General features: G+C 47.2%; 1 protein-coding gene across 5 annotated transcripts in view; it reads left to right on the top strand.

Moving 5' to 3' along the window:
- DOP1B (DOP1 leucine zipper like protein B) overlaps positions 1-22,798 on the top strand; it is a 104,318-nt gene that overhangs the window by 75,560 nt on the left and 5,960 nt on the right. For 3 of the 5 annotated variants that reach the window (XM_045036636.1, XM_045036637.1, XM_023238757.2), the window contains 11 exons: positions 1,183-1,317; positions 5,832-5,887; positions 7,191-7,295; positions 7,392-7,458; positions 9,509-9,653; positions 12,116-12,201; positions 12,418-12,527; positions 12,632-12,778; positions 13,763-13,824; positions 14,335-14,463; positions 21,962-22,098. In XM_045036636.1, coding sequence (XP_044892571.1) covers positions 1,183-1,317; positions 5,832-5,887; positions 7,191-7,295; positions 7,392-7,458; positions 9,509-9,653; positions 12,116-12,201; positions 12,418-12,527; positions 12,632-12,778; positions 13,763-13,824; positions 14,335-14,463; positions 21,962-22,098 — 1,179 coding nt within the window. The remainder of the gene's footprint in view (positions 1-1,182; positions 1,318-5,831; positions 5,888-7,190; positions 7,296-7,391; positions 7,459-9,508; positions 9,654-12,115; positions 12,202-12,417; positions 12,528-12,631; positions 12,779-13,762; positions 13,825-14,334; positions 14,464-21,961; positions 22,099-22,798) is intronic. The other 2 variants (XM_023238758.2, XR_002735788.2) reach the window with 2 other exon arrangements.

The raw sequence follows: 22,798 nt of genomic DNA, 5'->3' as shown, positions 1-22,798 counted from the left end.
AGTCCTCCAGGGACTTGGTTTATTTCTGTAAAAACAACACAAGCCTCTTCCTTTTTTCTCTCTTGACCATCTAGGTTCCTACGTCACACCTCCCTCAGAGGGTCTTTCCCACCCCCTGGACACTATCTCAGTGTCCAACATAGGCTCCTATTCCCTGAGGAGGCATAAGAGGTTGGTGGCCCAGGCCACCCAGCTTAGCACCTGTGGGGTATTCACTGGTGGTAAGTCTGATCCTTCCAAGTGCATGTAGCCACATTATAGAGACTCTTGACATCAAAAATGTGTCTCCGGGGGCACCTGGGTGGCTCTCAGTCAGTTGGGCATCTGACTCTTGATTCTCAGCTCAGGTCTTGATCTCAGGGCCGTGAGTTCAAGCCCTGTGTTCAAGCCCTACATTAAAAAAAAAAAAAAAAAAAGATGTGTCTCCCATCCCTGGGATTTCCTGCCAAGGCCAACTATCAAGAATCTGATTTATCTGTTTTCTCTGTTACCATCCTCATACTTCTAGGGCTACCTTTCAATGTCAGCCTGCTTCCTTCAAATTAAGTGTATCTGTTTCTAAAATGCTCTCTGAAGGGTGCCTGGCTGACTCAGTTGGTGGAGCATGCAACTTTTGATCTTGGGGTTGTGAGTTCAGGCCCCACGATGGGTGTAGAGATTACTTTAAAACATAAATCCTTTCTGGGGCACCTGGGTGGCTCAGTCAGTTAGGTGTCCAACTTCAGCTCAGGTCATGATCTCATGGCTCGTGAGTTCAAGCCCCGTGTCGGGCTCTGTGCTGACAGCTCAGAGCCTGGAGCCTGCTTCAGATTCTGTCTCCCTCTCTCTCTCTGCCCCTTTCCCACTCACACTCTGTTTCTCTCAAAAATAAATAAATGTTGAAAAAAATTGCTTTTGATAAATGCTTTCTGAGCTTGAACGTACCAGTGTCACTGCCCCATCATCAGCTGCACCTGTTATTCCTAATGTATGTCAGATGCTAATTCTGTCACAGTGATTAAATGCTTAGCTCACTCTTTGTCCCCACCAAGAGAGTCCTTTACCCAGTTTTTGTTTAAATATTTATTTAAAATATCAAAGTTCTTTCTCTGGGGGCAGCTCTTATAGAAGACTTTCTGTGCATTGTTCTTATGTTTGTTTTCTCTCTGTGAGCCTTAAGGGAACTATTTTTTTCCTTGGCAGATTGTCCCAGCGGCAAGCACATCCCAGCTGACCCTTGTCGACTTGATTTGTGCGCTCAGCACCCTGCAGACAGACACGGTGCTTCACCTGGCAAAGGAGGTGGTGAAGAGGCCGCCGCAAATCCGAGGGGATGAGGTCAGGAGCCTGGGGATCTTCCAGATGAATGCATGGCGCCCTCCTGTCTCTGTGTCTTATAAATTGTGTTTGGAAGGGAAGCAGAAGTCTCAGGAGCAGCTAGGATTCCCTGGGGGGTGGCATGGAGGTATTTTGCTGGGCTTGGAGGAGGCCACGTGAAGTGTGCCCAAAGGGCTTTGGTGCACCTGTTTGAAGGTGGGAACCACCGGAGGTCAGCGGGCATCTTTCATCGTTCCCTCCTTGCTGCGGCACGCACTGCCTGGGAGTGGGTTCTTACCAAGTGCCTGCAGTATGCCAAGTTGAACAAAACCTTTAGAAAGAGGAAATGACACTTGCCTCAAGGAACTAGCAGCCTAAGAGGCATCAAAGAGAAGCAAAGCCAGACACTAGTTGAAGGTGGTAAAGGCCAACTTATATTCTGTAGCTACTGTGTTAGGGGAGAGAGCGGACCTCAGTTCTGATTTATGCAGAGGTAACAGAGTACTTTGAGAAATGGAGGAGTAGGAAGCGTGAAGGAGCAGGGGCTCCAGCAAAGCCAGGGAAGTAGAAAATTACAAAAAAGTGGGGAAGGGGATTGGTCATTGTGAGTAGGCTGTTGGGTTTGCTGACCGGTGCTCATGGAAGGTAGGCTCCCATACTCCCGGAGACTGGAAGACAAGGGCCCTGTCTTTCCCAATGATGGTACTCCAGAGGACGGCTCCCAGCTCCTTGAGAAAGACAGTCCAGTTGTAAGAAATGTACGTGCATCTCAAAGGACAGAGGAAGGATTTATAACTACACTTTCCTTAATAAATGCTCTGAGAAGGAAGGTCAGGAGCCTGTTGGGTGCCGACTGAGCACATGGTCGATTGTTTTGGCAGCCTTGAACTCTCTTGGGCAGGCATATTAAGGGGGCTGGGGTCATCACCTGAGGGACACCACCTTGGGCTGCTAGAAACCCTGGTGGTGTTTGTTCAGGTTAGCGTGGGGGATGGACGGGATCATTTCTGCTGAAAGTCAGTCCTCGTAGGCCAAAGTGGAGGCCTGGTGGAGAAGAGAGCTCTGACCAGAATTCAAACTTTGGTAATTTTTACATAAAAGAAAAAAAAAATGGGTCAGAGGACAGGACTCATGTGAGGCATTCTGAGAAGGAAGAGACTTCATCTGGCTGCAGCAGAAGCCGTGGTGTGTAGAGAGCTAGGATGGGACCATGAGGCTCCTATGGTTTTGCAGGCCGTTTCTGCATAGCGGGTGTGGAGTCCTTGCTGCCCAAGGCCTCTTGCAGTCACGTACAGTGGTTTTGAAACAAAACCACTTGGGGTTTGTTTGTTTTTTGTTTGTTTTTTTTTGTAAGATTTTGTTTTTAAGTAAACTCTACATCCAACATGGGGCTTGAACTCCCAACCCCAAGAACAGGAGTCACACGCTCCATTGACCGAGCCAGCCAGGCTTCCCAGAGGTTTTTGTTTTTACCAAAGCGAGGAGCCTCATTGAAAGTGTAGGAGCTGTTTTTGTTCTTAATTCATTAATTTGATAGAAAGCAGCGATTTATTTCAGCCTTGAAATAATTGCATTCTATGAAGTGATTTAAAATTGTTAGAAAAATATAAGAATAATTACATAAATGAAAACTAGTGGAACGGACAAAGTGATTATTTAAAAATGAACGATCTCACGGTCCGTGAGTTCGAGCCCGCGTCTGGCTCTGGGCTGATGGCTCAGAGCCTGGAGCCTGCTTCCGATTCTGTGTCTCCCTCTCTCTCTGCCCCTCCCCCATTCATGCTCTGTCTCTCTCTGTCTCAAAAATAAATAAACGTTAAAAAAAATTTTTTAAAAATGCAGTTTTACTGAAAAATAATTTTTTTTGGCAGCTGGGTAGTGCAGTCAGTGAAGCATCCACTTTCGGTTCAGGTCAAGATCTCGTGGTCCATGAGTTCAAGTCCTGTGTCAGGCTCTGAGCTGTCAGCCTGCTTCAGATTCTGTGTCTCCCTCCCTCTCTCTCTCTCTCTCTGCCCCTCCCTCACGCTCACACGCACGTCTAAGCATGCGCGCACGCTCTCGCTTTCCAAAGTAAACATTAAAAATATATAAAATAAAATAAATAAAATTACAGTTTCACTCAAACAGTATTTGTTGTATACCAGTATTTGTAGTAGCGTTGCTCACAGAAGTGAAAGGGTAGAAGCACCCCAGGTATCCATCGATGAATGATTACATAAACCAAAGCAGGTGCATCCATGCAACGGGGTATTCCTCAGCCTTAGAAAGGAAGTTAATTCTGACACCTGCTGCAACACGGATGAACGTTGAGGACATGTCAAGCGAAGCCAGTCACAGAAAGACAAAAGTGAAAGGATTCCACTTATAGGACGTCTCTAGAATATTCAGTTGTGTAGACAGAAAGCAGAGTAGTGTTGCCAGAAGTGGGAGGAGAGAGGACAGGAGTTAGTGTTGAACGGTGACAGAGTTTCAGTTTGGGAAGATAAAAAAGTCCTGGAGACGGCTGGTGAAGATGGCTGCACAACATTGTGAAGGAACTTAACGCCACGGAACTGGACACATAGAAATGGTTATAATGAGGGGCGCCTGGGTGGCCCAGTCAGTTGTGTCTGACTTTGGCTCAGGTCATGATCTCACAGCTTGTGGGTTGAGCCCTGCATCCAGCTCTGTGCTGACAGCTCAGAGCCTGGAGTCTGTTTTGGATTGTGTGTGTGTGTGTGTGTGTGTGTGTGTGTGTGTGTGTGTGTGTGTGTGTGTCTGCCCCTCCCTTGCCCTCTCTCTCTCTCTCTCTCTCTCTCTCTCTCTCTCAGAAGCTAAATAAATGGTTTTTAAAAATTAAAAAAAAGAAATGGTTAAAATGGTAAATTTTATGTACACTTTATTACAATAAAAAGTTTTATAACAAAGGAATATAGCTTTGAATTTTAAAGTTCTCACCCAGGATGGCAAACAAGAGCTGAACCTTGGGATAAGCACTGTTCTCAGCCATTTGTCACCCTGTATGTGAGAAAACTGGCCAAGAAGGTCTTAGGCCATGTTCATAGCTCTGCTTGTGTTGGAGCACAACTCTGCCTTTGGTCACGTCTTCCTCCAGAAGGGCCCCCCTTGCACGTGGCACGGGGTAGTGGTCTTCCAGCCAGTGGCACGTGGCACAGGCCTGCGAGGTCCTCCAGCCAGTCAGCTGTGCCCTTCCTTCGTTCCAAAACTGAAGATAACTGTGCTTCGGGGGTAGGGAATCCTCAATAGTGAAACCGTGTCTGCCCTCAGTCAGCTGTGTTCTAGTTGGGAAAAGAAGACGAGCCAGCCTAAAAATGAGCGCCACGAGGCCCGGATGATGGAGCTGTTGAAGCCCTTAAGGGATCAGCCGTGAAATGTCATGGGAGAGCCCACGGCGTGTGTTGGACGTCTGCCCCCGGGGCCTCCCTCGAATGCCCGGGAGGCTTGTCGTCTTTCGTTCTGGTACATAAATATTAAAGTAATCAACCCTGAAGAGAGGAGCAGGGTTGGAGAAACTGTCAGATCCTCGGTGACTTTGCATCTGTAACTCTGAGCCAGTCTCAGGTGTCAGGAAACTGACCCTGCAAGTTGTGGTCACTTCTATGAGCAGCATTACAGCTGCAGAACCAGAGGGAGCTGTCCTCCAGAAGGAGGCTCTGCGACGGCTTTTGTGGACCAGGCAGGCCCTTGTAGTTCTGTTCCTTCATGTTGCTTGAAATTCTACAAATATCTGCAACTCGTGGGCTAGAAATAAACCACGAGGGGGCGCCTGGGTGGCTCTGTCAGTTGAGTGTCGGGCTTGATTTTGGCTCAGGTCATGATCTCCAGGTTTGTGAGATTGAGCCTTATGTCAGTGTGGAGCTGCTTGTGATCCTCTCTCCCTCTCTCTCGCTCTTCCTTCCTCACTCATGCGTGTGCCTGCTCTCTCTCAAAATATATAAATAAACATTAAAAAAAAAACCCATTAGATCTCGTCTGGCTGGCTGGTTTTTGACTGTTCAAACAACAAAATTACATTTTATTGATTAGTTAATCAGTTCAACTTCCATAACTTCCGCAAATAGCTTTTTATAAGCAAGAAGAGAAAAAAATATGTTTTTAAAACCAGTTTCTAAGTGGCTCCAACCCCTTGGGATGTAGGGAAGTTGTCTGGGCTGAGTTTGAGGGAATTCCTTGAGCTAAGAATTAGAACTTTGTATTGTCTCTTGTCGGTAGTGAGTCGCATGCACTCATGAGGGTCCACTTGGGCCACCAAAGTTTTATTACACCACAGCTTCCCCCAAATACTTGTTACAAGCCTGGAGGGGACCCGCCCTGAAGTCTGGTAAGAAGGGCGGTGATGATTTGGGACCTCACAGCGTGCATGTGTTTTGTCACGCTTGGGGGCTGCTTTCCCATGTGCTATCCCATCTGAGAGACTCTGGCTAAAATCCTTTGCTTTGTGAGGATGTAGACTCTCTTTCGTTTTGTATTCTAATTCTTTTTTTAGCCTTATTTCCTAACCAACTTGGAGTGATTGGTTTCACTTTCATTTTCAGAAAGCGCCGCTCGTGGATATCCCCGTGTTGCAGTTTTGCTATGCTTTCATCCAAAGGTAAGGCAAACCCTTCACAAACTTTGCTCAGTCGCAGTAATCACTGCACAGATGCAGTTGCGCCGATTATAAACGTAACTCCCAATTGCATTTCTTGCCGACTGGAGAGCCTTAGTCCAGAAAGCATCTTGAAGGTGTCCTGCCTGGTTTCTTCCCAAGGTGTGAGAATGAATGCCCTGAGGCTCTTCCTTCTCCTCCAGAGATCCAATCGGACTTTGTAAAATCCGTGTGCTGTCCCTTGAACACTTCACGTTCGGCGTCAAAGTGTTAAAGACTTAGAAAAAGGAGAAGTGATTGTTTTGAGTCCTCAGTGCTTTCCTGTGGTTTCTGCCTGTGAGCTTCGTGTCTGTTTTCAGCCTCTGCTACAGGGGACGTTGAAGCAGGTTCCCCAGGTGGAAGGGAAGCCATACCGGATCCACCGTGCGGGGCCGCCTCTGTCACGGTCACGAAGGCGAAGTGGAGGACATAGTCCCCTTCTCGTGTGGCGGGAGTTGCACAGTCAGGCAGTCTGACAACCAGGTCCCAGCTCCTTGGTTAACAAGGCTCTCGGGCCAAGCTTCTTGCAGCTTGCCACCCCCACGGCTACAGGCGGGTAGATCCGAGCGTCATAGTCCCAGGAGTCCCTGGGGCTGGGGTTAAGTTCGAACCCGCTGTCGATACTTCGCCCACAAGCGATTTGCCAGTTCCTTCTTCCAGGGGTTAAAGAGGAGCTGGTCACGTCCGTCCTGGTGGTCACTGCTGTGCTTTGTAATGCTGGCGGGTCTCAGCATTACGGTGGTCTCAGCGACCCATGAGCCGTCAGCAGCTGCAGATTTCCATCCTCCTCCTCTTGCAGGGGAGGCACTGCTGAGGTGGCTCAGGACTTGAACGTGGGGCCCTTGGGCTGCGGCCTGTCGCGCTATGTGGCCTCACCATGAAAACTACTGAAGATCAGCTCCTGGCGGGTGACCTTGTGGGCTGATGGCTGCGCCCGTTACCAGCGACACTGGAAAGGCCAGATATTAGAGCTAGACTGGCCCGAGGGGTCAGATAGTCCTCTGGTTCAAGGCCTTTATTTGATACACAGGAAACTGGGAGCATCTGACTTGTCAGCAGCAGGATTTCTGGTCTCCAGACTCCCCAGGTTCTTGCCAGAATACAAAAATGTAGCTCGTGCGTATTTTAATTTGAACAAGAACAAAGAGGTCAGTCAGATAGGCCATATGTCCTCTGCTTTCCAACTGCCTGGACCTAAAATGTGCTTATAATGTATGTTCTGACTTGTTCACCATCGGGTTATTTTTTCCTGGTTTTTTAAACATAGGCTGCCAGTCACGGCCTTGCAAGAGAACTTTCCTTCATTGTTGGGCGTGCTAAAGGAATCCGTGCAGTTGAATCTAGCTCCGCCTGGATACTTTCTGCTTCTCAGGTACCGTGCCCCAGCAGTCACGTCACCGTGTTTTCCTGCCGGAATACATCTTGTTCCTGCAACATTCTTAGTCTGAAGCTGCTTGTCTCTCAACAGCATGCTGAACGACTTTGTGACGAGAACTCCCAACCTGGAAAGCAAGAAGGACCAAAGAGATCTGCAGGTCTGTGTGTGAAAAGGGTAGCGATGCCACCGTTCCAGGAGTAGTGGCCACCTTTAGAGGACGTGCTTGTGGATAATCAGCACTGGGCAGAATTGGCTCTTAGATCTTTGTCGTCACATCTCACTTCCTTCGTTACTGTCTTTCGGGGGCTCGAGGGACCCGAGCCGGGGTCTCCTGCTGAAGTTCTTGCATCCGGCCTGAGCAGTCCGCTAGGGATTGACACGATGCCCCCTCTCCCCCACCGCACACAGATAGAGGTGGAGACGCCTCCTGCACAGCGTTAGGACAGCAACTCCGTACACGTGGATTTCTGTCCTTGAAACCATTCTGGCCCCTCCTTGCTGAAGCAGTATTTGCTCACAGGAAGTTTCCAAAAACCTGAAAAGTAAAGGTGAAACTCACCCCAGGAGAAGGGAAGCCTTAGAGTAAAATGCCAACTACAAATAGATTGGCGGGGTCAGGAAATCACGATTTTGCAACCATTAGAATCGCTGGTTGAGGGGCTTTTGGAGCCACGGCTTCGAGTTAAACCGGGATGTGTATCAGTTTTACAGCCCTGGGGATGTTACTGCTGACCATTATCCCTGGCTTTTGTGAAAGGTCTCTCCGGTTCCAGTGCTGATCCACTGGAGCACGGTTTAAATTTTTTTTTTTCAACGTTTATTTATTTTTGGGACAGAGAGAGACAGAGCATGAACGGGGGAGGGGCAGAGAGAGAGGGAGACACAGAATCGGAAACAGGCTCCAGGCTCTGAGCCATCAGCCCAGAGCCCGACGCGGGGCTCGAACTCACGGACCGCGAGATCGTGACCTGGCTGAAGTCGGACGCTTAACCGACTGCGCCACCCAGGCGCCCCTGGAGCACGGTTTAAAGCACAGCCAGGCTTAGTTAGACAACCCAGGGACCCGCGTGGCCTCCACTTGTGGGGAAGAAAGCTGACGCTGCACGACCAGTACTTGGACAGCACTTCCCAGACTAGCCTCTCAAGGTCACCTGCCTCGTGGCCTATTACCTACAGCACGCCCCTGCCTTCTGTCTGTTCTGGCGGTAGCGTTGGCCTCGGGGGTTACGGCAGCTGGTGTGCCTCACCCCTGCTCCCTTTGGTTGCTCCCATCTCATGATGCCCAGCCTCCCTGACACCCCAACTCCTCACCCCTGCTTCGAGGCACACCTATACCTTTTCCCTGCCCACTCGCTGCGTGGGAAGTGGGATACCCTCCGAGCCCTCAGTCTCTTTTCTTGCTCTTTCTTGCCACCGTCGGCCACACCACACCTCTGCCCGGGTTCGCCGAGGTAGCTCCCTCACGTGCGCCCCTCTTCCCACTGGCAGTGCTCTCGCTCTGTGCCTGACCACCCCAGCCTACCAGTTGGGCTTACGGTCTAAGTCAGGATTGTTCCGTTCTCAGACGGCAAGGATGTGCAGCCAGTCTTTGTTGGTGAGACTTGATGGTGCTGGCTTGAGAAAGGGGCTCAGCATTTCTGCCTCCATCCCAGCTACTTGGCCAGATTCTTTACTGATTATACTCCTGATATGAATCGTTCCTCACTTCACCCTCATCGAGTCAACTTAATTCAGTTAATTTTGTTTCTTGTTATATTATCGAAGGATGCCATTCTAGCAAGGACCCATGGTCCCAAAGACACTGGAAACAAATCTGCTAGATGGCAGTGTGCAGCTATAACTTCCTGTTTCTCTGTGGCGTGCCCATGATGGCCAGTATGGTAGCCGTTAGCCCCCTGTGGCTGGTGAGCACTTGAAACGTGGTTGGTCTGAATTGAATGTGCACATCAGATTTCAAAGGTCTAGTGCAAAAAAAGAGTGTGAAATCTCATTAATAATTTCTATATTGATTACGTGTCGATCATGTTTTGGGTATATGAGGTTAGAAATTGTGAACTTGTTTCCTCTGACCCTCTAATACGGTTCCTGGAAAACTTCACGTTACCCGTGTGGTTCATAGTTGTGACCTATGTTACGTTTCTACCGAATGGTGCGGTTTTAGGCATTTCAGCATCTTTTCCTGAGCTAACTTCCTTTCTTCTTTTCAGGAAGTCACTCAAAAAATCCTAGAAGCTGTAGGGAACATTGCTGGCTCTTCCTTGGAACAAACAAGCTGGCTAAGTAGAAACCTGGAAGTGAAGGCCCAGCCTCAGATCTCTCTAGAAGAATCTGATGCTGAGGAAGATTTGTGTGGTAGGTACACGGGGTCAGAAAATGATACCTGCTGGGGTGCCTGGGTGGCTCAGTCCGCTGAGCGTCCAACTCTTGATTTTGCCTCAGGTCATGATCGCAGGGTCGTGGGATCGAGCCCTGCATCAGGCTCTGTGCTGTGTAGAGCCTGCTTCAGATTCTCTCTCTCTCTCCTTCTTCCCCTCTCCCCCACTCATGCTCTCTCCCTCTCTCTCTCTCAAATTAATTAGTTAATTAAAATTAAAAACTAAAAGGATTTCACAGTGGTGTGGGCAAGAGACAGTGTTGGCTTAGAGGCAAGGGCGATACAAAAAGGTGGACTGATTTAGATGCAGAGTCCACAGAACTTGCTCATGGGCTGGATGTGGTGGTTAACAAAAAAGGCAATCAAGGATGACTTTGGTTTTTGGCTTACGCAATTTATTGAGGTGGGAAAGACTGAAATAGCATTCTGGAACACGAAATTGAGCTTGGTTTTGCAAGTATTAAATTTGAGATGTCAGAGAAAGAGCCAGAAAAGACACTTAGGTGGTCACTGGGGTTGGACAAAAACCAAGAGAGCGTAGGGTCACAAAAACATAAGAGTGCTTCCAGAGGAAGGGAGGAATAACACAGTGGAAGACTGCCAAGAAATGGAGGCAAGTCAGACAGAGACCCACTGGGCTCAACAACATGGAAGCCTTTGGGCTGGGAACACCAGAGTAGGTAGAGAAGAGGCTGGGGAGAAAAGGAGGGGGAGGAGACAGCAGTGACGGCATGAATGCAGAGAACTCCCTGAAGCTCACTTGTCAATAGGACAGTACCCAAGTAGAACCAAAGACCAAAGAATATCTCTTACTTGATTTGTTTTTAAATTGGAGTATGCCAGGGGCGCCTGGATGGCTCAGTCAGTTGAGTTTCTGACTCTTGATTTCGGCTCAGGTCATGATCTCACAGTTTGTGAGTTCGAGCCCCATGTCAGGCTCTGTGCTGACAGCACGGGTCCTGCTTGGGATGCTCTCCCTCCATCTCTCTCTCTCTCTCTCTCTCTCTCTCTCTCTCTCTGCCCCTCGGCTTGCTTTCTCTCTCTCTTTCAATCTCAAAATAAATAAACATTAAAAAAAATAAAAAATAAATAAATTAGAGTATGCCAACGCATATTTGTGTGGTGACCGAACAGTGTGGCAGAGGTGTGCCTGGATGGCTCATTTGGTTAAGCATCCGACTCTTGGTTTCAGCTCAGGTCATGATCTCACTATTCGTGGGTTCGAGCCCTGTGTCAGGCTCTGCACTGACAATATGGAACCTGCTTGGGTTTCTCTCTCTCTCTCTCTCTCTCTCTTTCTCTCTCTCTCTCTCTCTCTCTCTCAGTCTCTCTCTCTCTCTCTCAGTCTCTCTCAAAATAAACAAACTAAAAAAACAGAAAAACAACAGTGCAGCAGAGAAGAAATAAATACCACAGAGAGAAAGGATAGTTAGAAAGCAAAACCCTTGATGGCCATGGAGCCAGGGTTGGTGTCATAAATGGAATTATGGTCTTCCCATAGGAGCTAGGGGCATGTTTATCAACACAGGAGACCAGGCAGAGAACATAGATATATATGTTGTAGATTAATAACTCATCGTGGCCAAACTGACAGAGTCCTGTTTGTTTCCATTAATTTTCTCCATGAAATATGAATGAGGTTACCAGCTGACAAGGGGAGAGTATTGATGGTTATCGAAGGAGGGTCTGAATTATGTTGGAGAGAAGGGAAGCCAGCATACCACCAAGGTCCATGGGTGGGACTATCTGGTAGCCATCAGGTTCTTTTTGAGGTTCATGGTGATGGGGGAAAGTGAGGTCTGTCTCATGGTTTGGTTTTCTCCAGAGCACTTACCTACACAGAACTGCATAGGCCGAACTTTGGGTTTCTCCAGGTTTGCATTTTTCCAGGTGAGTGCCTCAGAGGGAGAGAACAGCAAAAGTCGGGATGCTTCCCAGGTAGAAGGCAGACCGTGGGTGCAGGTGGGGAGGCAGAGAAGGGCAGACCTGGAGGAGTTGATGAAGGATTTGGTGGCCTGTGTGAGGATCCAGGAAAGATAAGATATAGTCAGAGAAGGAGGCTGGAAGTGGAGAGTTGAGAAATTGATGACATCAAGGGTGTGATGGTGACAGACGACAGAGCTGGTGCAGAGTAAAAGATTGTCAGAAGAGAGAAGAGGGTCAGGGGGCTCAGAGGCCGAGGTGTCAGATGGATCACCTAAGGGGCTGTTGATGCCCCGAGAACGATTCAGAGCACAGAGCTGGGGAGGAAGACAGTGAGTCGGCACTGACGCCCTTGATCACAGTGCCCAGATGCTTACTGTGGAGTTGAGCACGCTAACGGAGGACATTGCATACTCCGCGTGAGAAGAGGGACTCGTCACACGTACATGCGATGCTTTCGAGGCGTGAATGGTGGCCCAGCCTTCCTGACTGAAACACAGCTGCCTCTTTCTGTCAGCAGATGCCACCGCCACGGCTGCAGCAATGGTGTCCGCTTCCGCCCCGTCGGTATACAGCGTGCAGGCCCTGTCTCTCCTGGCAGATGTAAGTGCGCCCCCTACTGGTCCTCCCTCGCGGGCCCGACGGCCGGCTCCATGCTCTGTGCAGGCAGACCGCCCCTCGCAGGGGAGCTCGGGAGTCGCTCTTGGCCCCAAGCTGCACCCCAGACTTTTCTTGGGAGGTGACGTCCACCCTGAGGACCGACTCTCACTGTCGCTGGCTTCAGCAGGTTTCTGTCTTCTTGTGGTCCTGCTCCGGTAGGTCCTGGCCTCTCTCCTGGACATGGTTTATCGAAGTGACGAGAAGGAGAAGGCGGTGCCGCTCATCTCCCGCTTGCTCTATTATGTGTTTCCGTACCTGCGCAATCACAGGTATCCTGCCCGTAGGTAGCACACTAGCTTATGGGAAATGCATCAAGTGGCTTTCTTTGCACAGTCTTTGACCTCGACCCTCTTCCCTCCCTGCCCCTGTTCAGTGCCTACAACACCCCCAGCTTCCGAGCCGGCGCTCAGCTGCTGAGCTCCCTGAGTGGCTACGCCTATACCAAGCGAGCCTGGAAAAAAGAAGTCCTGGAGTTATTCTTGGACCCTGCTTTCTTTCAGATGGACACTTGCTGTGCACAGTAAGAAACGCTGCCCTGACAAAAGGGTGCTGCAAATGCTTGAGTGGAAAAAGGGTTTCGGTTTACATAATTAATTCTCATACTTGAAATGGGAGCGGTCAGCATCAGCCCAGATCCCGGGACGTCATTGTCACAAGCTTCCAGGCTAACTGTGTTCATGGAAGAGAGATCAGGTGTTTTAAAAATACAGAGGTGCATTTTTTTCTCAGGAGAATCTGAATTAAGGGAGCGTATTATCCCCAGAGCACACAGAACAGCGTTCCCGTGGCCCCTGGTCTGGTACTGCTCCTGCTCCATCTGGGAGTCACACAATATTCCACTAGCACTAAGATGACAGAGCCCACTAGTGACGCCATGGTGTCCTTATCCCATGTCTCAGCTTACACGGGTTCTCAGACCGTGCAGCCGGCCAGACACTTTGCTGGCAGAGATCCATTGAGGTACACACACAAGGTGAACTCCCAGTGCCTTTTGCTGGAAGGTCAACAAAACCACTCAGTGCCTCTCCCCCTGGTGTGGCCCAACATGTCCTCATTAACCACAGGGATAGAGGGCGGACACTGGTCAGCGGTCCATAGAGCTTGACAGTTTGCCCTGCCTCCCCCCAGAGTCCTGTGGCTTCCATCTCGAGCTCCTGTTAACCCTCCTGGGGACCCCATTTGAAAACTGGTGGTGTTTATTGCCACTACTCCCCATTTGTGTCCATCAGCACAAGCGTGTGAACATAGTCAAGGGCAACTCTTGAAAAAAACCATTCTTTGTTTACCATAAGCTGGGAATTATTCATTCTTTCCAGTGTTATTCGTTGCCTGTGTTTAGTGTGTAAATGAAGAGCTTTTGCTCACCTTTCCCTTGTATAAAAACTATTCATTTCAGTAACTTTTCAGAAAAGTCTTTAATACATCTAAAAGGGGGTGTGTTCTTAATGCCTTTAATCAGACTGTCATCCTTGACATATTTAATTTTGCTTTTTTCAATATCCAGTTGGAAGTCCATTATTGACCATCTCCTGACTCACGAGAAAACCATGTTTAAAGATCTAATGAGTAAGTTGTATGTTACGTGCACATAAGTCACTTTTAAAGAACCAATACATCATAATCAGCTTTTATCACGTATTTCAGAACCCCACTAGGATCTTTTCTGGTGCCATCTAAGCTGCAGACCATAATGTAATGTGCATAACATGTCAGGACTAATGAATGAGCCTTCCCAGTTCCAGTCTGTTGACCAGAAGGCCCTGACAACCTTTTTGGCAGCTTTTCAGTGGAGGGATACTTTAGAGAGTAAGGATCGGTTCACTCACCGTAATTTATTAGGAGTACTTGTCTGTCCTTCATCCTCTCTTCCAATTCCCTGTCATTAATGATCATTAAAGAAATGTTTCTGTTTACAAATAAATATGTGAGTAGTAACCACAAGATCATAATTACTTAGTCAAGATCACGACTTTTTCACCAGGAAGGATAGAAATTGCACTAGTGTGAATTTCCTGTCGCTTCCCTCTGACTACGGTTTTCTCACTAAACGGAACTTCCTGACTGTATTTATCATAGACATGCAGAGCAGTTCTTTAAAACTGTTCTCAAGTTTCGAGCAGAAAGCGATGCTGCTCAAGCGTCAGGCTTTTGCTGTCTTCAGTGGAGAACTTGATCAATACCACCTGTACCTTCCTCTGATACAAGGTAAGAAGGCCACCCTCCCTCGCCCTGAGCACACCCCTCTGCCGGATGGCAGACCCCCCGGCTGGCTGACTCGGGCTGGCTACCAGAGCGGCCCAGGGCACATTCTGGCAGGATGGTTGAGTGTTGAAATAGGCACTTGGCAGGGGTTATCGTAGAAGAACAATCCAGAAATGTATTGGTGAATCTGGAGCTTTATTTTAAAACTCAATTATTATAATGCTATTAGATTCCACTAGGTAGTCTCTAAAAGTCTGACAGTACTTTCTCGGCACTGTCCCTGCCGGATCCCTCCTGTAGTCAAGATATTGTGAGGTCACAGCACCAACCGAGGCTAGTGAAGGAGCAGGATTTTGGGGAAGTGCCTGACCTTTCCTTAACAGTACTTCATACTCACTCTGTTCTTTGCTTCAAAAATGAATTATTGCAGCTATTTCTTTTGCTTTATTTTTTATTTTTTTAAATTTATGTCCAAATTAGCATATAGTGCAATAATGATTTCAGGAGTAGATTCCTTAGTGCCCCTTCCCCATTTAGCCCATCCCCCCTCCCACAATCCCTCCAGTAACCCTCAGTTTATTCTCCCTATTTATGAGTCTCTTCTGTTTTGTCCCCCTCCCTGTTTTTATATTTTTTTTGTTTCCCTTCCCTTATGTTCATCTGTTTTGTCTCTTAAAGTCCTCATATGAGTGAAGTCATATGATATTTGTCTTTCTCTGACTGACTAGTTTCGCTTAGCATAATACCCTCCAGTTCCATCCACGTAGTTGCAAATGGCGATTTCATTCTTTTTTATTGCTGAGTAATACTCCACTGTATATATATATACCACATCTTCTTTATCCATTCATCCATCGATGGACATTTGGGCTCTTCCCATACTTTGGCTATTGTTGATAGTGCTGCTATAAACATGGGGGTGCATGTGTCCCTTCGAAACAGCACACCTGTATCACTTGGATAAATGCCTAGTGGTGCAATTGCTGGGTCATAGGGTAGTTCTATTTTTAGCTTTTTAAGGAACGTCCATACTGTTTTCCAAAGTGGCTGCACCAGCTTGCGTTCCCATGAATTATTGCAGCTATTATACATGATTTTGAAGGGTTTTTCTCCTCATAAAATGTGGAGATGGTGAAGTGGGCATTCTAAGTTCACCCTTCTCCACGATATGAAAGAATTCTCAAAAAGAAATATGTTCTCCTTAACACTCACAGCCTGATTGGAATCAAATAAAATTAATACAATTCTTGACAGATTTTTTAATTAATACTACAAAGACTAGTGTAACATGATTTTACAAATATCAGAATTATGTTGTGAATCCTCTTTTGAGGGTCGGGTTTACTAGGCTATAATTTACATAAAGTAAAAGTCACCCTTTTGGGTGTACAGCTCTATGAATTGGATTAACACGTATAGTCACGTAACCACCACCACAGTCAACGCACAGAACATTTTCATCACCCCGGAGAGTTCCCTTTGCTCCTTGGAATCATCCCCTCCCCTTCCCCAGCCCCTGGCAAGTGCTACTCTTGCCTTCTGTTCATACGGGTTCGTCTTTTCCACAGTGCCCGAAATGTAATTAGCTAGGGTGCAGCCTTCGAGTCTGGCTTTTTTGACTTGTGTCATCTGTTTGAGAGTCATCTGTTCCATTGCATTTATCAACAGCATACTCCTTTTTATTGCTGAACGGTATTCCAGTCTGTGACTTGAAGGACGTTCGGGTTGTTTTCAGGTGGAATTATGACATAAATCTTGTACTCTATCCTTTAAAAAAAATGTTTTATAGGGGCGCCTGGGTGGCTCAGCCGGTTAGGCGTCCGACTCTTGATTTCGGCTCGGGTCGTGATCTCACAGTTCCTGAGATCGGGCCCCATATCGGGCTCTGTGCTGACAGAATTCTCTCTCTTGGAATTCTCTCTCTCCCTCTCTCTCTGTCCCTCCCCTGCTCACACGCTCTCTCTCTCAAAAATAAATAAAATAAACGTTTAAAAAAATGTTTATAAATACCTGTCAGCTCACAAAGCAGTCCTCTTCCCAAAGTTATCATTAGTGGTAAGTGTCGGCCCGCATCCCATCTTGACATTAGTAGTAAGTGTCGGCCCACATCCCAACTTGACTATTTGAAAGCTCCTAATTGTCTTAATTCAGAACACTAATAGCTTTTACAGTTACTAATTATAACTATATATTTGCAATAATAAAATATCTTTACAGCGAAACTGACATAACTTCAACACGTGAGGCACATTAGATTTTTCACGTCCTAACGCCCTGAACACTCGAAATACGTGAAAGCGAATGTTCAGATACTGACAGATCCTTTCTGGAACTGCTGACGGGAGGCTGACTTGGTCAGGTGGCGCCCAGGAGTGCCAGTAAGGGTAACGGCAGACCTCCAAAGACTTTGGCTGAATGCAGAGTCCAAGCCGAGCTCTGTTGCACCCCCACAAGATCTGGAGGGAGAGAGGACCGTAGGGAGCACCGCCCCCTCGTGCCTGTGCAGCGTGCGAGCAGGTGCTTTACGCACCCAGCTGCTCAGCAGCGTCTGAAAGTCCACTTTCAGTGGCGGCAAGAGGGGGAAACTGGAAGGGAGAACATGTTGGCCAGAGCACCTTGCAGTCCTTCCCGTGCCTTTCCAATCTGAGAGCAAACACCTGCTGGTTCTCTCCCGTCTCCCATCACACACGCCTTTAAAATTTAGGGTGAGGCCCAGAGAGCTAGAAAGACAGTATTACATGTGTAGGACAGGAAAAGTATAGACGACAGCCTTTTTCAAACAGTGGTGTGGTTTGACCATGGCAGGATTGAAGCATCCAGCAGTTCTAAGCAATCATACCTCTGAGGAGAGGCAATATAATACTGTACATATTATATAAAAGCATGTGTGTTTGTGCATGTGTGCTGACTTTAATCTGGAGGTGGTTTGGGGGCCCTGAGAGAAGCAAGAATTTCCCCATATACCCTCCATTTTGCATAGCTCAAATGCTGCATTTTAAATAATGATCCATGTTTTTAAACATGGGCATTCTTACCCCATTTCATATTTTGTTAACTGACAGTTTACAAAGCATTTTCCACTTTATTGTCATTGTCCCCAAGACTGTTGATAGACGCAGCCTCTGTGAGGCAGGGGTGATAGAACTCAGAGCATTCTCTGATAGTCTTGGGACACTTGACTGGCCCCCAAGGAGCAATGATGCCCAAGTCAGGAGAAGAGATGCATCCAGAAGCTTCTAACTTGCATGCCATGGTAAATAGTTCAGGCCTAATCTAAAATTAGTCAGGAATTTCTAACATTTCTCCCCTGGGATACACCCTGGAGTCCCTTTCCCCTGACTGATGGCACCATCAAGGAGCCCTGGAGGAGGTCGGTGTGCACAGGGTGTAGAACTGAGTGGCTCTGTACAGCTTGGCGCAGAGGGACATAAATGTTACATTGATCACAAAAGAAGCTGTAGATAAGCCCAAACCAAGTATTTTTTTTTTTTTAAGGGGCAAAAAGCTGTTTGTCTCAGGTGAGAGGAGACCACCCCCAACAAAGGCCCTGACTAGGGGCATCAGAAGGATCGAGTGGCAACACTCTGTACCCTTCAGGCTGGGTGACTTTGGCCCTTCCCAGGTCTGTTGGAGGATGTCCCACCTTTTAAGTCTCCCTCCTTGTCCTGTATGTATTAGCTCTATTTTTACATCAGGATACTGCTGCTCAGAGAGAGAGTAGCACCTGCCTAAAGTTGTGTTGCCATGACCGGCAAAACCAGGCCTGAAACCTGAGCCCTTTGGTTCCCAGCGATAGGCTGTGGTCTTGAGTAGGTGCCCTGGGAGGGGGGTGGAGTAGGGGACTGCTCCGGTTTCACAGATGGGAGACAGAGCGTGGCAAAATTGGGTGGCCGGCCTGCACCGGGTCCCACGACCTGGAACGGTGGGGCGGGGACTGTCTCGGGCCCTCCCGCTCTCTGCTCGCAGAAGCTCCTTAGATTTCTAAGGTTTTATCACTCAGCTGAGGAAGGAATATTAGAATTGAAGAACGTTAGTGATTCTGCAACAGATCATCGTGGCTAAAGAAGAATCTCACGAGTTTAGCTTTTATTCGGAGCACCAACATGAAACGGGCCCTGTGCGTGCAAACCGCTTTTTCCGTAATACTTTCTGCCTTGAAATGGGTTAAGACTCAGAAGCAGCCGCACAAACAGTAGCGAGTGTCCTGTGTACGGTACGTCCAGCTTCCCCTGTGGTGGCGTCTCACATGGCATAGTCCACCTCCGAGGCCACTTCCACTGTCCCGCGTGATTTCAAAAGATAACATCATTTTTACTCATGGATTTCCCCTTTCTGTCGCTTTTTCGTCTTGCTGTTCCACACTTCCTGCCATTACCGTTTCTTTTCTGTCTGAAGAACATCTGTTAGACATTCTTGGAGCGCAGATCTGCTGGCTGCAAGTTTTCTCCGTTTTCCACGGAGACTGTCTTCCTTCTTCTTGGTCTGGGTTGGGTTTTTTCCTTCCACCTTCATTCCAGAAGGATGTTTTCACTGGAAATGGAGTTCTGGGGTGAAGTTCTTTTCTTTCCGCGCTTGGAAAATGTGCCGCTTCTTTGTGACTCTGTGGTTTCTGAGGGAAATCTGCTCTCCTTCAAATTATTGTTCCTTCCTCAGTACAGTGGTCTCCCTTTTCCACAGGGGATACATTCTAAGACCCCTGGTGGGCTCCTGAAACCATGGATAGTTTCAAATACTACTTGTACTGTGGTTTTTGTCCTTATGTAGGTACCTAAGATAAAGCTTAATTTGTAAATTAGGCACAACAAGAGATTAGCAACAACAAGAAAATGCAACAGTTGTAACAGTATCCCTAGTGAAAGTTGCACGAATGTGGTCTCTCTCTCTCTCTCTCAGAATATCTTGCTGTTCTGTCCTCACCCTTCTTGTGATGATGGGAGGTGCTAAAGTGCCTCCATCGTGAGCTGAAGCGAGGTGAGAGGCGCAGGCACTGTGACGTGTAACGTGAGGCTGCTGTTGGCCTTCTGACTGCGTGTCAGAAGGATCGTGTGCTTCTGGACCGCGGCTGAGTGAGGCCTCGGGAAGCAGAACGTGGAGAAGCTGGGGGACCGCTGTCATGTAGCTTTCCCTTCTGACCACTGTCAAGGTTCTTTCTGTAGCTTCAGTTTTCGGAAGTTTTATTATGTGACTGAACTGGATTTCCTTGGTTTTATCCCTCTCAGAGCTCACTCAGCTTCTTGTCTGTAGACTTCTACGTCTTTCACCAAATTTGGAAAGTTGTCAGTCATTATTTCTTCAATTATTTTTCCAACCCGTACTCTTTTTCCTTTTTGGGGGGGAGACTTCAGTGACACAAATGCTAGACGTTTTGTTGTCCCTCTGGTCCCTGAGGCTGCTTGCTTCCCCCGACCCCCAGGCCTTTTTTCTTTCTTTTGTTCAGTTCCAATAATTCCCATGAATTCTGTCTTCAACTTCCCTCTTTCTTTTGTCCATTCCGTTCTGCTATTGAGCCCATCAGTGAGCTTTTCGATTTTACGGATTTATTTTTTAGTTCCCAAGTTTCCATTTGTCTCTTCTTTGTATCTCTTGTTTCTTTGGTGACAGTTTCTGTTTTTCATGTGTTTCGAATGTCCATAATTGATCATTGGGATATTTTTAGACCACATCTTTAAAATCCTTTCCTGATAATCCCAACCTCCATATCCTCTCTGCACTGGTGTCTTTTCTTATCTTTTCTCGTTCAGGTTGAAACTTTGGCATTCCAGCTTGTGTTCTCCTCAGGTGTCCAGGCCAGAATAAAATAAACAATTTAAATAAAAGATTTAAAAACCCTAGCAAACTCACCTTCAGGTCATTGCTTAAGTCCCAAGGATCCTAGCCCATCCTGCTGCCTTTCCTTCACGTTCCAGTTTTCTGATAGTCAATGTATTTTACTCAAGGTTTTAGTTGTTTTGTTTTTTTTTTAATTGCAGTTAGAAAAATAGGATGTAATATATTTACTCCATCTCATCCAGAACCAGAAACAAAGCCTTCTTCAAAAATGCTAACCTGGGGCACCTGGCTGGCTCAGTAAGTAGAGCGTGTTACTCTTAACATCAGGGTTGTGAGTTCAAGCCCCATGTTGTGTGTAGAGGTTACTTAAAAAAAAAAAATTTTTTTTTAACACCAGTCTGTCTGTCAAGTGTCTGAGCTATGCTTGATCCTTCATTTGGTCGAAAGTTGGTTTTTTTGAGTGTTTTTTTAATTCTTTTATTTATTTAAGTAATCTCTATATCCAATTTGGGGCTCGAACTCACAACCCCAAGATCAAGAGTCACATGCTCTATTGACTGAGCCAGCCAGGCACCCCTGGTTAAAAGTACTTTTTTAAGTTTATTTGTTTATTTTGAGGGGTGCCTGGGTGGCTCAATTGGTTAAGCACCCGATTTCAGCTCAGGTCCCGATCTCACTGCTCGTGGGTTCGAGCCCCACATCAGGCTCTGTGCTGACAGCTGGGAGCCTGGAGCCTGCTTTGGATTCTGGGTCTCCCTCTCTCTCTGCCCCTCCCCTGTCTCTCTCAATTTTATTTATTTTAAGAGAGACAGAGACGGCATGAGCAGGGGAGGGCAGAGACAGAGAGAGGGAATCCTACGCAGGCTCCAGGCTCAGCACAGAGCCCGATCTTACAACCTCGAGATCATGACCTGAGCCAAAACCAAGAGTCTCAAGCTCTACCAGCTGAACCACCCAGGCGCCCCTCCCAAGAGTACTTTTAAAAGCAAGAAATAAAAACCCACTTAAGCTAGCTCGCATCAAGAGTTTATTACTGAGATACTACAAATAAATCTGAACTGGCATGAACCATTATCTGGCTGTTTGCTGTAACAATTTGTTACGTTTCTAAGAAACCTTAAATTACGGGGGGGGGGGTGACAGGGGAATCATATTCTACAGTTATTTCAGTGGAGAAGTGGGGAAGACTGTGAGGGGCTGGAGGAACTCACACCTTTTGTTCCTGCAGGAATTAAAGTTTTTATCATGGCCACGAAAAAGTTCACTGAAAACAGCTCTTTTGTTCAGCCCCTGCACTTCTCACCCTTCACTCCCAGAATGTGGTGTCAGCTGCCAGCTAACCTCTGTGATCTTGTAGCTCCGTCACTCACCGAGGACCGTCTGTGGTTCTTGTGTCTTGTATTTCGTATTCTCTGAAGAAAATGCGGTGGCCGCTGGCCATCTGACGGATTTCTGGTTTCAGTCAGAAGTTGGTGGCCCTCTGGTCAGCTGTGGCAGGGCAGTAAAGGGCTGCTTGGTTCACTTCCTTCAACGAAGGCCGCGACCTGCTTCACTTCACAGAGAAGAGGGCTGGAGGTCAGCGAGAGGGGCAGAAACAGACTCCCAACACGCATCACTTAGGCTGCGTTGTGGTTAAATGCCAAAGCAATTACAGCTTTATGCTTTTTCTTTGTCTAATGAGAAACCCCAAACTGCATATTTGTGTGACGTCTTTAAAATCTTCTTTCCTTAGAACGCCTGACAGACAATCTCAGAGTTGGACAGACATCCACAGTTGCTGCTCAGATGTTTCTTTTTTTCAGAGTTTTGCTGCTAAGAATATCTCCCCAACATTTGACTTCATTGTGGCCAATAATGGTCTCTGAATTAGTAAGTACAAATACCTTAACTCTTGAAAGCGGAGTTGATGCTTTTTAAAATGCTTTTTCAGGAATAATATTTCATATATATCTTAATTTTTTTTAATGTTTATTTGGTTTTGAGAAAGAGAGTGAGCGAGCGTGGGGGAAGGGCAGAGAGAGAGGGAGACTAGATTCAAAGTAGGCTCCAGGCTCTGAGCTGTCAGCACTGAGCCTGACAAGGGGCTCGAACTCGTGAACCGCAAGATCATGACCTGAGCCAAAGTCAGACGTTCAACTGACTGAGCCACTCAGGCGCCCCAACTATTCCAAATATATCTTAATTTTATCTGCAAAATTTCCTTTTTATTTTATCTACAAAATTTCCAATCAGGTTGGTAGCATGTAGTCAGCTCTTGGTTAAATACAGAATTTTTAAAGATAGAACCATTTAATGTAGCTCTGGGAAATTTTATAGTTTGAATAAACAAAGTATAAAACTTTAAGGCACAGTGAATAACTACACATTACAAACTGGCCACTGTTGGACAAGTAAAGAAGGTAAAATTCAAGGAACACGTGGGGCGCCTGGGACGCTCAGTTGAGTCTCCAGCTCTTGATTTTGGCTCAGGTCATGATCCCGGGGTTGTGGGATTGAGCCCCGTGTCTAGCTCCACACTGAGCGTGGAGCCTGCTTGAGATTCTCTCTCCCTCTGCTTCTCTCCCCAGCT

Source organism: Felis catus, chromosome C2 (assembly GCF_018350175.1).
Source record: "Felis catus isolate Fca126 chromosome C2, F.catus_Fca126_mat1.0, whole genome shotgun sequence".
Lineage (NCBI taxonomy): Eukaryota > Metazoa > Chordata > Mammalia > Carnivora > Felidae > Felis > Felis catus.
The sequence above is the reverse complement of the archived record's forward strand: the minus strand, read 5'-3'. Positions and strand labels throughout refer to the sequence as shown.